Consider the following 13,913-nt stretch of genomic DNA (forward strand, 5'->3'; position numbering starts at 1 on the left):
TAAAAAAAAAAAAAGGTCACTGACCTAGTGGGACTAACCTGGTTAACAAAGGGTAAATAACCAATTCACCACTTCACATTCTGTGTTAAAAGAAAGGGCAGTTTTTCTTCCTTGTTGTTTGAGTGACAGTTTAATGTATCATAACAGCTGGATTTCTCATGAGTGCAACACACAGTGCTGTAAAATGGCTCATTGGGCAAATTTAGCACATGTGTAGCAAGAGCAGGAGGGGGTAACACTCTTTTGAATGCTGTCAGTAAATTAAGACTGCTTTCCTAATTAAGTGTAATGATGCAATATAGAAAAGCTGCATGGATATTGATGTGAGTTTCTGTTTTTCTTTTAACAGCTGGTCACTTTGCTGCAGATGTGGGTTGTTCCTTTATATTTTACTGTGAAACTTTATTGGTGGCGGTTCCTTTCTACATGGGGAATGTTTTCAGTTATTACAAGTTACATCATCTTTCGAGCTACCCGTAAACCCCTTTCAGGAAGGACTCCACGGTAGGTATTGCATTAGCTTTTCTTAAAAAAAAAAAAAAATCCAAGAATAATTTCAATGTAGCAGTTTGATATGGCATATTATGCTGTGTGTCCTACTAATTACTGACAAGGGTCTTGCATTGCCTATGATTTTAACCTACTTTGAATGTAGAAGAACTGTAGATTAGTTATTGTTTCTATACAGTAGAAGAGCTGTGTGTCGAAGTATTTGCAGAATGTGTGGAAGTCAGTTTTGTCTGGCAATTTAATGCAAAGGATGAAGCCGCTAATGAGCTTTACTCCTGGGTTTGATTCCTTCAGTCTCTGTTTGCATAACATATGGCTGAGTGAGTTGCTTTAATCAGACAATGCTCCTGGTTCACTCCTAGAAAGAAAATTCTGTGCCTAGTGGGTTTATGCAGAAGTGTAGCTGGTTCAACTAGTACCCTGAGCTGGTACTATGAACTAGTGCCCCCCTCTCTCAGCTCTTCAAGTGAAGAACACAAAAAAAAAAACACTTCACTGATTAGATCTACACCACCCCCCAGCACTTTCCATTGAAGAGTATTTCTACAGACACACCAATCGGGTAGTCAGATGCACAACACACCCACCTCCATCCTGCCACAGCCATTCAGGTCCCATTTCTGTCCCTTGCCCCCAGCCCTCCTTCAACATAATTGTGTGTTTTAAACTATAGCAAACAGTTGCTATAGTTTATACCCTGCCATCCCAGAGTGCTACACCACTCAGGTTTTAGTTAATTAAAAAAATAAATAAATAAAAATACATTTTTTTTCTTTTACACAGTTGCTACCATATAAACCACATACGGAATGCTGTAACACTCAGGTTTGACTGCAAATGCAATACCAGCTTTTAAAAGCGACTATTGCATTAAAAAGAGATTCTAATCGGCTGATTGCATCCCCAACTCTTTGTGCCCGGGCCAGTTGCCCCATTTGCCCCTCCCTAGCTATGTTACTGCTCTTGTGCTTCTGTGTAGATGGTCATCACACTGTGGAAGAGTTTATAGGAGGCTGAGTGTTGAGTCTAAAGTTCTGTTAGGGCTGTAGACTTGATTCCAGGAAAAACGCCATGATCATTGCACTGCTTGCAGGTCTGGCCTTTGATTAACTGATGCCCTAGGCAAAAGGGCTCCACAGCACACACCCCCCCCCCCCACACACAGCACATGGTGAACTCACTCTGGTCTTTCTACAGTATCCAAAATACAAGAAAAGTGCCCCTGCTTGAGCAGCACTCTGTGGCCCCTTATTTGGCCTATCCCCAAGTCCGGATATGACTGCTTGAAACTAGGACTGGGGCAGTCTGAATTCTGAAAAAAATGTCATTATAAAAGGTATTGTAGTGTAATGTGTTTGTAATGAATGCAACTTAGAAGTGTGGATTTGTTTTCCAGTGCTGTGATCTTTTTTTTTTCTCTCTGAGTGCTAATTCACTCTTCACATTGTAAGTCTACAATTAAAAATAAAAATGCAGTTCAATTGGTGTTTTCTTTAAGTGGGTACATCCTGTAGTGACTTTGATCCCTGTATAAGCAAGCGTACATTGCTTTCTCTTTGTGAAAAATAGGATGTATTAACTTAGTTTCGTAGCATGAACTGTTGTCAGATTTTCACTTCCATATGAATTGCACAATGAGGCTTATGTTACTCTGAATGCAGAGAGCCAGGAATTGGAGAGCATGTCATAGTAACCAGGGAATAGGACGATGGTATGGATTTTAATGCCTCATGACAGTATCTAGGGAATGTTTTTTTGTTCTAATGCTGTGATGCTACTGCTGTAACTTGAGGATTAGTAGGGGGTAAATGAAATACTATTTGCAGGGTTAGAAAAGTTTTGGACTTATCTGAGTATTAACAGTCAGATGGCTATCTTCCGTTTTACTAGTTTAGTGCAGCAATCAGTGAAGAAGCTGGAATGCAAGAAAAAAGAAAACAAAAGGTAATGCCTTAACCTGTGTACTGGTGTTAATGTTGAAATTGTTTGGGCAATGTAGGTGTGAATGGGCAGAAATTTAGTTTCCGTGTAACTGTACTGCTTATCTTAAGTGCCAAAATGCCTGGCTCCAGTGCCTTTTATTAAGATGTGCATACAGTTGTACATTTAAAAACAATTTTTCTTTTAACCACATAAACCCTTGGAACCAGAGGTCCCACTTTTCAGGATTATCTGGAGTTGATTATAAACTTGAAGCTATACAATAAGAATGCACCATACATGTGGATGTAAAATGTAAACAGTTCACAGAGTGTGACTTTAAATGTGTTACGTGCACGATTTGTTAAATGAACTCAGTGGAGTGCTTGGCAACAGGTAACTGTGGGGATGTAACATAACACTTAGCAGGCAGCATAGTCAACATAATTATGGGTATCCATGTTAGAAAGAGCTGACGAATGATGTACTTCACTGTGAGCTGCTAAGAAATGAAGTTAGGTCTTTTTGTAATCAAGAGCTTTGAAAGGATTTGTAGTTTAGGATGCAGATGTTTCCGTAGCAGAGGCCAAGCTCGAATAAGATGTCATCACACTGACTCTAGTACTTAAGACATTTTATAATGAAATGTCTAAAGTAAAAGCACCACAAAACACTGGAAGCTTGCAGGCTAAGGAGGGTCGATTTGATTCTGTAGTGATTTGCCTTTTCAGTAGTATGTATGCAAAAGGATACTATAAGGCAGGACTGCTGGTTTATAGCAGCAGACCCATTTTACAGAATGATTTATATGACAGTGAAAGATGTGGAGCAGGTTCCTGCAGCATTTTCTTGCATGTTTAAATACAACTCTGTAATGTTTATAGTCCCAAGTGTTTTATCTTATTCACTGACTTAAATTACTCAGCAGAACAGTTGCATGATTCTTCTTCTTTTGGCTTTTTCTCGGTTAGGGGTCACCACAGCGTATCACATCTCCGCTCATGATTGGCAGTGGAGTTTTACCGTGTCAAGTTGCCAGCCCGGCGCCCAACCTTACACAGAAGGCACACACATGCACGCACTCACTCCTAGGGCCAGTTTAGAGTATCCAGTCCACCTACAGCATGTCTTTGGGATGATGGGAGGAAACCGGAGCACCTGGAGGAAACCCACATGACCCACAGGGAGGACATGCAGACTCTACACAGAAGGCACCCCAGCAGAGGATCTAACCAGAGAACCTCTCACTGTGAGGGGGCAATGCTAACCGCTGCACCACCGTGGTCACCCAGAATAGTTGCATGATAAGAGGTGCTTTTACATAGTTGTGCCACTTTTCTTTGAAATAAAGCTCAATACTTCAGCTTTTGTTGGTAATAAACACAAGCAAGTGGATACCAGTCTGGCACATTTATTCTGAACTTGTGTGTTGAGGGTTTCATCCACAAGTGGCTGGAGAATAAGAGTGCTGTACTGGTGGGAAGTGCTGTTTTTTTTTTTTTTAAGAGATGTTAAGTTGGGGTTTAGTCTATTATAGAACAGAGGTATGTAGTGGAGTGGTTTGTAGATGAAGGAAAGCATAATATATAGAAAGAGAAAAGGAGAAATGAAAAATTTAAAGTGTTTAGGAAAATATAGAAGGTACTTCTAGGATAGACGGAGTATGACCTTTTATGACCTGTTTAGGTGAATGATTATATGCAGTGTGTTTAAGTATGATTATATGCAACAGGACAGAAGAGAGTTGAATTGTGTTGAAGTCATAAAAAGTTCTTTAAGAATAAGGGAGAGGGAAAGATTTAAGAAAATGGACATTGGAGACCAGTTATGTTAATTATTACAGATTGCAATGCTGCTGTCAGAATGGTATAAGAAAGACTTAGGAGGAAATTTAATCAAGAATTTGGGGAGGAGATGGAATATAAAAAACACAGAAGGGGATCAAACAGGGGTTCCCTCTGAGTCATGTCTTGTTTGCATAAATGAAGCTCTTAAGAGGCTTGTAGGAAAATGCAGGATAAACAATTGAACTGGAATATGCACACTGAAAAGCAGAAACCTCATATTCTTAGTGCTTGTAAATGATGTGGTTTTGAGAACAAAATACAGATAAGAGCATAATTTACCAAACGTAGAGTGAGCATAATACATGGGGAAAGAAAAAATAAAGGGTTTGGAAAAGGGTAAATTAAAATATATCCAGTATCAGAAGCACTGTAAATTGAATCTGGAGATAGAGAAAGGAGAAAGTGCTGAAGAAAAAAGGTAGGTGTAGTAAATGTAGGAAACTGATGATGGACAAAAACATTATGGTAATTAAGGTTCTACTTCAGGGACTCTGGGTTTGTGTAGGGGTGTATGGTATATGCCAGAAGCCCTTGAACATCTGGAGGTTTTTGGATCTGTATGGTTCTAGACTTAACCAGTTTAGACGGGCTGTATCATATTGAAATAGTGGATGTTTCACTGTGGTGCAGGCAACCGTGCAGTATGAAGTTTTGTCACCAGTAGACGCAGCAGATATAATGCAGGAAGAAGACATTTGTTTATTTTTGGAAAGAAAGTTGAAAGGATTTGTCATTGAAGAATGAATGACAGAAAGAAGGTGACTGAAACAGTGATCAGAAATATATAAGAAGATGAAAGTGAGATGTTGAAAAGTAAAATTTGCATGAGTAAAAACATTTAAACAATGGAAAATTTTATAGGAAAGGGGGGAGAATGAGTTAAACAGTAAAATACGAAAGCAGTTATGGAAATAAAGCATAAGTAATGAGAACAAATGATTGGGATGTTTGTACATGCTGACTGTTGTATTCTAGTAGAAGTAGAAAGGATGGAATGAGAGAGTATGCAACGATGAGAAACTGTTTAGAGAAGTAAGAAAAATTACAGCGTGTTTTCTTAGTGTAGTAAAGGAAAACATATTTTGATTTAATTTCAAAAGAAGTTCCATATCCAGGGTTTGATCAAAACTGCAGAAAGGGTTATTACAAATGAATTATATGAAGCAAGTAGTAAGTTTAATAATCAAAATTAGAAAATAATGTGGTGAATCTGGAGAATATGGATTGAAAGGTATGTTATAATGTATGGGATAACAAGTAAGAGATTTGCAATTTATGAAATAAGGACATTTGGTTAAAGAGAAATTGATGCAGTTATTTTCTGATTTATTTTAATTTGCTTTGGGAACTGTAAGTAAGGCATACATACCATCAGCCTGCACTAACCGGATCTTGCTGTAGCATCTAAGTTGAAAGAGGGCATCCCTGGAATACAGTACCATACCGATACTGGACTACACTGTCATCACAAGTATATAAATCCAAGCACCTGATGTGGGGCTTAAAACCCACTCCCTTCTGATCTTTGTGGGATCAAAATGGAATGTGCAACCTTCAGAGTTACCACGGACTCCATAATGAGGAAGAAAAAGCCCAGAATGACCAGACACAAGATATACAAAAAGACTGAGAGAGAAATTGGAGGAAAGAAAAATATTTCTACAAGGAAAACTGTTAGAAGCTTCACATAAAAAAGTAGTGTTCATTAATACAGCAGATTTTCAAACATTTTATAGACCAGGAAACTTTGATCTGTTTGGAAAAAGAAGAATCTGAGGAGGTGCAAAAATATAAACAAAAAAACCTAGAGATTTTTTGAAAAGTATAAAAAAGAAATATGGACGTAGGAAAGAGAGATTTGATATGGTGCAATATTTTTTCAAAGTCAAAAGCCAAATTAATCAATAAAAAAGGCAGCCCCAAAGATATTTGAAGAGAAGTACAGGCAAAAAGGTATCTAGATATCGAAAATTTCACAATACAAAATATCACAAAGCGGGAATATAGAAAAGATTAGTAAAGTAGAAGATAAAAAAAAATAGAAGTTGTGGAATGCCTGCAAAGTGAAGGAGTTGGTGTAGAAGGTATAACTCAGGTTACATCACAGCATAGATTCATAGGTTGATAGGTTCGTACTAGGCTATCGGCCTTAGGGTCTATACAAGCCTAGCCATAGCAATTCCCTGGCTATTTCTTCCTACATTATTTACTTCCCTGGACCCCTGTCTAGCAGGGCGACTGACGTGATCCCCAGGGTGAATTTCCTTTCTCCCATCCAATCGTCAAGGTTCCTTTAGAAGAGGGCTAAGGAGGCGCTCTGATGTGTATGGGCAGGCTATTCCAGAGTCTGGGGAGTCTCTGGGTCAAGAACCTATCCCTCCAGCATGTTTTGTTGTGATGACAAGGTTTAGATCCCTGGAGCATGTGGCTCTGAGGGATTGAGATTTCTTTAAGTGTAGCATGTCCAACAGCTCTGGGTTTGACATGGCCTTGTGTGTTAAGCAGAGATTGCCTCTGAGTAGATGATGTGCAACAGAGTATGATTCTTTTAGTGAGGTATTTCTGTGGCCTTTCTAGTTGTTGCAGATGTCTTGAGAGGTACATACCAAATGGGGCGTTGTATTCTATAATGGGTCTAATGAGGGATGAGTACAGTGGGACAATGACCTCCTTTTTTCTGGATGAAAAGCCCTTGGTGATGAGGTGTGCCACAGAGAAGGATTTCCTGACTTTGTGGCGATGTGGTTATTGAAGGTGAGACCACTGTCCACCTGTGTCCCTAAGTCTCTTATCACGCTTTCAGTGTTTAGTGTACTGCCACCTATGTAGTAATTCACAGGTACATGTTTTTCCCAAAGGGGATAACTATACATTTCTTGGTATTGAGCTTGAGCCCATGGCTCTGGCACCAAGCATCTGTTTTTGTAAGGCATTTTTGTAGAGTATCCACATCATTTGGGGATTCAATAATGGCTCCCAGTTTGCAGTCATCTACGAACTTTGTTAGCCAGAGTCCCTTAGTGTTGGCCTGTACTTCAGAGAAGTAGATGCCAAACAAGAGCGGTCCCAGGACAGAACCCTGAGGTACTCCATCTGTCACTGGTCTGGAGCTGGATTTGGAGTCGGCTACTTTTACAGTGTGGGTTCTGTCAGTAAACCTAGTTGGCAACCCATCGAGTGACGTAGGGATTAATGCCCAGCTTAGTAAGTTTATCTATGATTCCAGAGTGGAGGTTGGTGTCAAAGGCCTTGGTGAGGTCCAGATAGGCTGTGTGGACTGCCTTACCCACATCCACGGCTCTGGAGACTGATTAGAAGAAGTCAGTCAGGTTAAGGAGACAAGATCAGCCCTTCATGAACCCAAACTGGGTGGGGTCCATGTTTGAAGGTTGCCAATATCTTTGTTTTTAAGTTCCATGGCCTTGCAGATCAGGCTCATCAGACTGAAGGGGCAGTAGTTCCCTGGATCTAAGGTGGACCTCCCCTTGTGGAGTGGGATAACTGTAGCTGTGCACCACTCAGTGGGCACGAAGCCTGAGGTGAGGGTATGATTAAACATGACACTTAGGTGAGGTGCCAGTTCATTTTGTAGTTCATGTAGTACACAGCCTGGGATGTCATCTGGTCCCATGGATGCTGTATTTCTAGCTTTGGAAAGTGAGTTTTTTTTACCTGTGTGGCCGTTATTACCGGAATTTGGCAATCTTCCGGTATTAGATGGGCTGTTTAGGGGGTGAGAGGGGGGGGGTGAAGTTGGCACTGAATCGATCTGCCAGGATATTGGCAATATCCTTGGGATCTCTATATTTAATGCAATTCTGTTGTAGCTCAGAGCATATCTGAGCATTGCCATTTAGATTCTTGACATAGTTATGCCTTGTGATTGTCTTTGGAATCTTTGGCAATTTTATTTTTGTAACTAGCTTTGGAGGATTTTACGAGGGATCTCAGCTTCTTACTGAGGCTGGTAAGGGAATTTTTTGCATCGTGGGATTTTCCTCTTTTCTGCAACAGTTTCTTCCTTTTGTTGTAAAGTTTGTTTATGGCAGGGGACCACCAGATTGGCTTCCTTTTTTTGGAGGAGAGCTTCTTGGCTCTATTTGGGATTGCACGATTCATGCATGAGTGGATCACAGTGCCTTAGTGTAGGACTCAGCAGTCGAACTTTCAGTTACCGTCTGCATGGGTGTCATGAAGTTTGTCACTTCTGACTTGAGTAGCATGAAGTTGGCTTTGGAGAAGTTTTTTTATGGAGGTTTCCTTACTGTGGAGTGGAGGTGGGATGTGGATGTTAAGGGTGATTAGCTTATGGTCTGACCTGACCAACGAGGGGGTGACCATAGGTGTGGAGCATTGATTTCCCATGTTGGTAATTATCAGGTCTAGGATATTGGAGTCCCTGGTGGGACTATGGATTAGTTGATCCAGGGCGTTGGAATTTATGAATTCCAAGAACCATTGGGCAAAGGTGTTGGTACACGAGTAGTTTTCCCAGGTAATGGCAGGGTATTTGAAATCACCCGGTATTAGGGTGTTTGGTTGTATCTTAATATTTTCCACTGTGTTTAGAAAGGTGTAGTGAGAATCTTGGGGCATGGTGGGGTATCTGTAACAAGCTACAATTTGGATTGCAGTCTTACCTAGTGTTAGTTGCACCTGGAGAATTTCATACTCATTGTGTTGGGCAACTAGCCTGGTGGTGTGAATATCCTTGGTGAATATGGACACTCCTCCACTGATGGAACAAGTCCCCAAAGTAAGGAGGATCAGGAGACATCTAAAGAAGAAATATGGACATGGGAAAGAGAGAGAGATTTAATATGGTGTAATATTTATGCAAAGGTGAAAAGAAAACTAATCAATACAAAAAAAGTAGCACCAAAGATATTTGAAGAGAAATACAACCAAAGGAATCCAGACATGGAAAACTTTACAATGCAAAAAATAAGAAGACAGAGGAAAAGTAGAAAAAAAGATTAGTAATGGAGAAGTTAAAGAAATAGAAACTGATGTTATGAAGTACCTGCAAAGTGAAGGATTCAGTGTGGAAAATCTAACTCAAAGCACCACAGCAGGATAGAGCAGTAGACATCCAAATTAAGGAGAAATCAGTGGAACAGGAAGCAACTTGTCAGTTGCCATATGAATGATACTTTGGAGTCTTCCACAGGAAACCAGTATAAATGTTTATTTGAAGCTGGACAGCAAGGGAAGAAACAGGAAATTGTGGCAAATCTGACAGTGTTGAGGAGTGATAGGCCAGTGAGTTCCCATATGACAGAGCAACTGATGACAAAGGATGAAATTGAAAATAATGTGCCACAGGAAGATGCTATGGAACTTTCTATAGAATGCCCACAGAAAATGGAGAACAAAAATGTGCCCCCAGTTTAGAAGAAAATTAGCTGAGAGGAGTTGCTTGATTTAATAGAGGCAGATAGACATATTAAAATCGATGAAATAGAGGGTCAGTAAAGCCCAAAAAGTAAAACAAATGAACACAGTAATTAGGACTGTCCATAGAGATCCATGCGATATAACAGAAGTAAACAAGATATATTACTATGCAGCTAAATTAATAAATAAAATTCTATGACAAGATTACAGGATAGTAAGGGAAAGGAAGGGGAGAAATCGAATATCACCATGGAAGTATTGAATAGAGAAAGAAAGCAATTAAGACAAGAAGTGTCACTGTTAGAGTATAGAAGAGGGAAGAGATCAACAGAAATACTCAAAGATAGATATGATAAAAGCAATGTGCAGTATTACAAAGGATCCAAAATGCAGTATTACAACGGAACAAGATTTATCACGCACTATCGCAAATAATAAACTAAAAATATAAGCACAGGCAGAAACACTTAGAAGATACACAGATAAATATAAAGGAAAGGTACAAAATAAGCAATTTGATGACCCAAAAAAAAGTTTTATAGACAATTGGAAAACAGGGTAAAAGGAATTGAAAGACCACCAGAAAAAGAAGAAATTGATGTATTTTGGAGAAGTATTATGAAGATCCTGTGGAACATAACAAAGATGCTAAATGGATAGAAGAAGTAGAAGAAGTAAAAGAAAGAATAAGAAGTTCAAAGGTACAGGATATGAAATGGGATGAAGCAAAAGCCAGAGAGATCGAAACAAAGGTAAGAAAAGCCTCTAATTGGAAAACTCCAGGCCCAGATGCAGTACTTAACTTCTGGCTAAAAGTATAACATCTTTACACGAAGATTTAGCCATGAGTAAGAACTATTTATATGTGCACTCTGAACAGACAACAACCTGGCTAATAACAGGAAAAATTAATCCTCCTACTTGAGTGAAACTGCAAGCGACTCTAAAAATTATAGACCAATAACTTGCCTTCTGACAACATATAAACTATACACTGGAACTGATGCTGACAGAGTTTCTAGTCGTTTAGAAGAAAACTCAGTTATGGCAATGCAACAAAAGAGCAAGAAAGAAAGTCTTCTAGAACAAAGGCTCATTTGTTGTTATAGTCGTAGTGGAGAACTGTAAAAAGGGGAAGAATCTAAGTATGGTATTTGACAATACCCTACATTCATGGATAAGAGTGCTTAAAATGTATAAGATGCACCCTACACTGATAAATTTACATCACAGCAACCATGACACAGAGGCAAACAGTTAAGCCATGATAAAGGACAACTTATTATTCCAGGGCTAAAAATCCAAAGGGGGATATTCCAGGGTGACTTTCTGTCAGCATTACTCTTTTGCTTTGCCTATAACCCATTAAGGTGACTGCATAACAGATTATGTCATGGCTGTAATTTGGCTCTCAGAAAGCAACAAAAGTATAAAGACTTCATCTTCTCTGTGTTGATGATTTAAAACTGTATAGCTAATCAGATGAGGAACTGAAAGCACAACTGCAAGTAGTCAAAATTTTTTCAGATGATATAAGAATTTCATTTGGTATTGGTAAATGTGCTGAAGCAACCCTTAAAACAGGAAAGCTGCAGCACCAAGAAAACATCAGTTTAGGACAGTAATGTGATATAAAAGAACTTGAATAAGAGGGAGTGTATAAATATTTGGGAATAGAGGGGAGTGTATAAATATTTGGGAATTGATGAAGGATCAATAGTAAAACATGAACAAATGCGAATAAAACTTGGTAAGGGATATTTTAGAAGAGTTAAATTAATCCTAAAAACAGTGTTAACATCTAGGAACAAAATTCAAGCTATAAACCAATTTGTTCTTCCTGTCCTAACTTACAGATCCGATGCTATCCCTATCCGTGTCATTGCTGATCATGGATGGGTCTTTGATCCGACCTCTGATTCAAGCTGGCAAAGTGAGCGACAGCTCCTGAGCTTGAGCTTCTCCCCTCTACTTACTTCCTGTTACCCATAATCCTCAGAACTCATTTGTCACAATTGTGAATGGACGTGTTCTTGCTGCTCGAGCTCGCTTACTTATACATAAGTACATTTTTTGGGGTTATTTCTGTCCTTTTCTGTCTCATTGTCCCTCTTTCCAATAAGGTTTTTGTAGTAGTAGTTTTTTAGGGTTAGTAGTAGATTCCCCCCGCCATTAGTCTTTTCGCTGGTTGTTAGGGTTTTTCCCTTTTCTTTTGTGTGTGTGTGTTTGTGTGTGTGTGACTGTTTTGGGGTTTTTGTGATGGCTGAAAAACCCTCTGGTTTTAGATGCTGATCCTCATACGGTCTGAAGCTAGCTCTTGCTAACATGCATGAGGAGTGCATCTACTGTCTAGGAGAGCCCCATTTGGAGATTGAATGTGATATCTGTACAGGGTTCAATCCCAGGGCTATCCTATACCATTGGAACAAGCTGCTGCTGATGTGGCTGGCTAAACAGGGTCCCCTGGTCTCTGACACCCCCTCCAAGGCCCCTTTGGATCCCAAGAGGAAGCCATCTTCTTCTCGGGACTCCCCTGCCAAACAGTCCAGGCTCTTGGATCCATGTACTCCAGATCAGAGTCCAGCCTCTGGGGCATCAGCTCCTGGGTCATCGGCTCCAAAAGCCTCTGCTTCCCTGGCCGGATCAGACTCCTCTGAGGTTAGGAGGTCCTCCAATCCGACTGGTTTGAAATCCCCCCTCGACTCTGACAACCTTGTCAGATCCATCTGTAGAGAATCATGTTAGCTCTGATTCATCCAGGCCTTTGGTCTAATGACTACTTTGGAGCCAAATGTTACTGACTCTCCAGCCACCTCCATATTCTCTGATCCAAGGAGGTCTAGTCCTCATCTAGTGACCGCAGGCACTCTACCCACTCGGACCATTTTTCCATCTTCTTTCTGTCTACTAGGAGTTTGCTGCCATCTGATATGGACCAGATGATGAGGAGCTTTCACAAAGCTTAAATGGAACTGGGTCTGCTTCCGTCCCCTAGCCACTTGCCAAGGGTATTTCACCCACCTCTGATCTCCTTTCCTTCCGTCCGACTCCTGGAAGTTAGGCGTCCCAGGGTCAGAGCTTTCCTAAGGAGAGGCCGTTGGCATCTTGTAGTGCCCCCATTTCCACGTCACCTGGGTCCCTGGCTGGGCTCAGCCCACTTGCCTCTGGGTTGGCTTTGCCTCAGGCCTGAGAAATCTCCAGAGGCTACCAGGAAGGGGTTCCAGTCCCTGGATAGCTTGGTTCCAGTATCATCCGGGAAGTTGGCACTGTGTCTGGGTCTCCCCTACCACTCCAGTCGGTCGCAGCCGGTGGGGAGGAGGGTGGGGCTTCATCCAATCCTTCCGCCTTTTGTGTGAATAGCGGGGAACATCTCAAGTTGGTCAGCAGCCTCTTCCTCAGCTCTGGACCCTACCCTGCCTGGTTCTGTTTTGGGTGGTGAGCCTGCATCATTGGTCCGGAGTCAGTCATCCCGGGATTGCCTTCAGAAGGGCATCACCCCCAATAGGGGTACCCTCCTCCTCAGAGTCCTCCCCAGACCCCAGAGTGGAGGAGCCTCCACAGAAGAAGGATGAGCAAGAGGAAGCACCTAGACTCCCCTCGAGAGTCGCTAATGGAAGATACAGATTTCAAAGAAGGGGACAGGTCCCCCAGACTACCGTCTGAGGGAGGTGTCTTTTGGTGACCTACTTGATATCCTGAAAGAGTCGGGCGGTTGTTTTTTTCCCCAACCCCATCCGAGGAATCTGTGTTCCTGAAGGCATTTGGGGTGGGTCCATCAACCACTTGGGTGTCTCCCCCTGCAGACGGGTTAGTCCAGTTCGTTGCCAGCAGGGCATGCAAGGAGGCTGGACACAGTTGAACCAGTCCCCAAGAGGGTGGATAAGTTCCTCAGTCCCCCCAAGGATAAACCAGCAAAGGTGTCCCAGTAGATGCTATTGTGATTGCCAAGCCATCAAGAAAGACCACACAGAAGAGAGCTCTACGGTCCATCCACCTAATAGGGGTTCTAGGGTGATTGACCGTTTCCAGAAGTGCATATATGCCTCAGCGACGTTCAGACTGAGGACCACAAATTACATGGCACACTTTACATGGCTGCGAAGGGATTTGGTCTTGCAGCTTTCCTCTTCCCTTTTGAAGTAGTTGCCTCCAGAGAGCCTTAAGGTGTTTTTTCTCCAAAGCTCTCCATGCTTATTTCCCTAGCTAATGCCTCGATGAGGTTGATATCAAACGTTGTTG

At 41.2% G+C, this 13,913-nt stretch overlaps 1 protein-coding gene across 2 annotated transcripts in view; it reads left to right on the forward strand.

Annotated features, from left to right (window-relative positions):
• RNF175 (ring finger protein 175) overlaps positions 1-13,913 on the forward strand; it is a 683,731-nt gene that overhangs the window by 495,410 nt on the left and 174,408 nt on the right. For both annotated transcript variants that reach the window (XM_044062404.1, XM_044062405.1), the window contains one exon: positions 350-504. In XM_044062404.1, coding sequence (XP_043918339.1) covers positions 350-504 — 155 coding nt within the window. The remainder of the gene's footprint in view (positions 1-349; positions 505-13,913) is intronic.

The sequence above is a fragment of the Protopterus annectens genome, chromosome 2.part1 (genome assembly GCF_019279795.1).
Source record: "Protopterus annectens isolate FY-2018-M chromosome 2.part1, PAN1.0, whole genome shotgun sequence".
Lineage (NCBI taxonomy): Eukaryota > Metazoa > Chordata > Ceratodontiformes > Protopteridae > Protopterus > Protopterus annectens.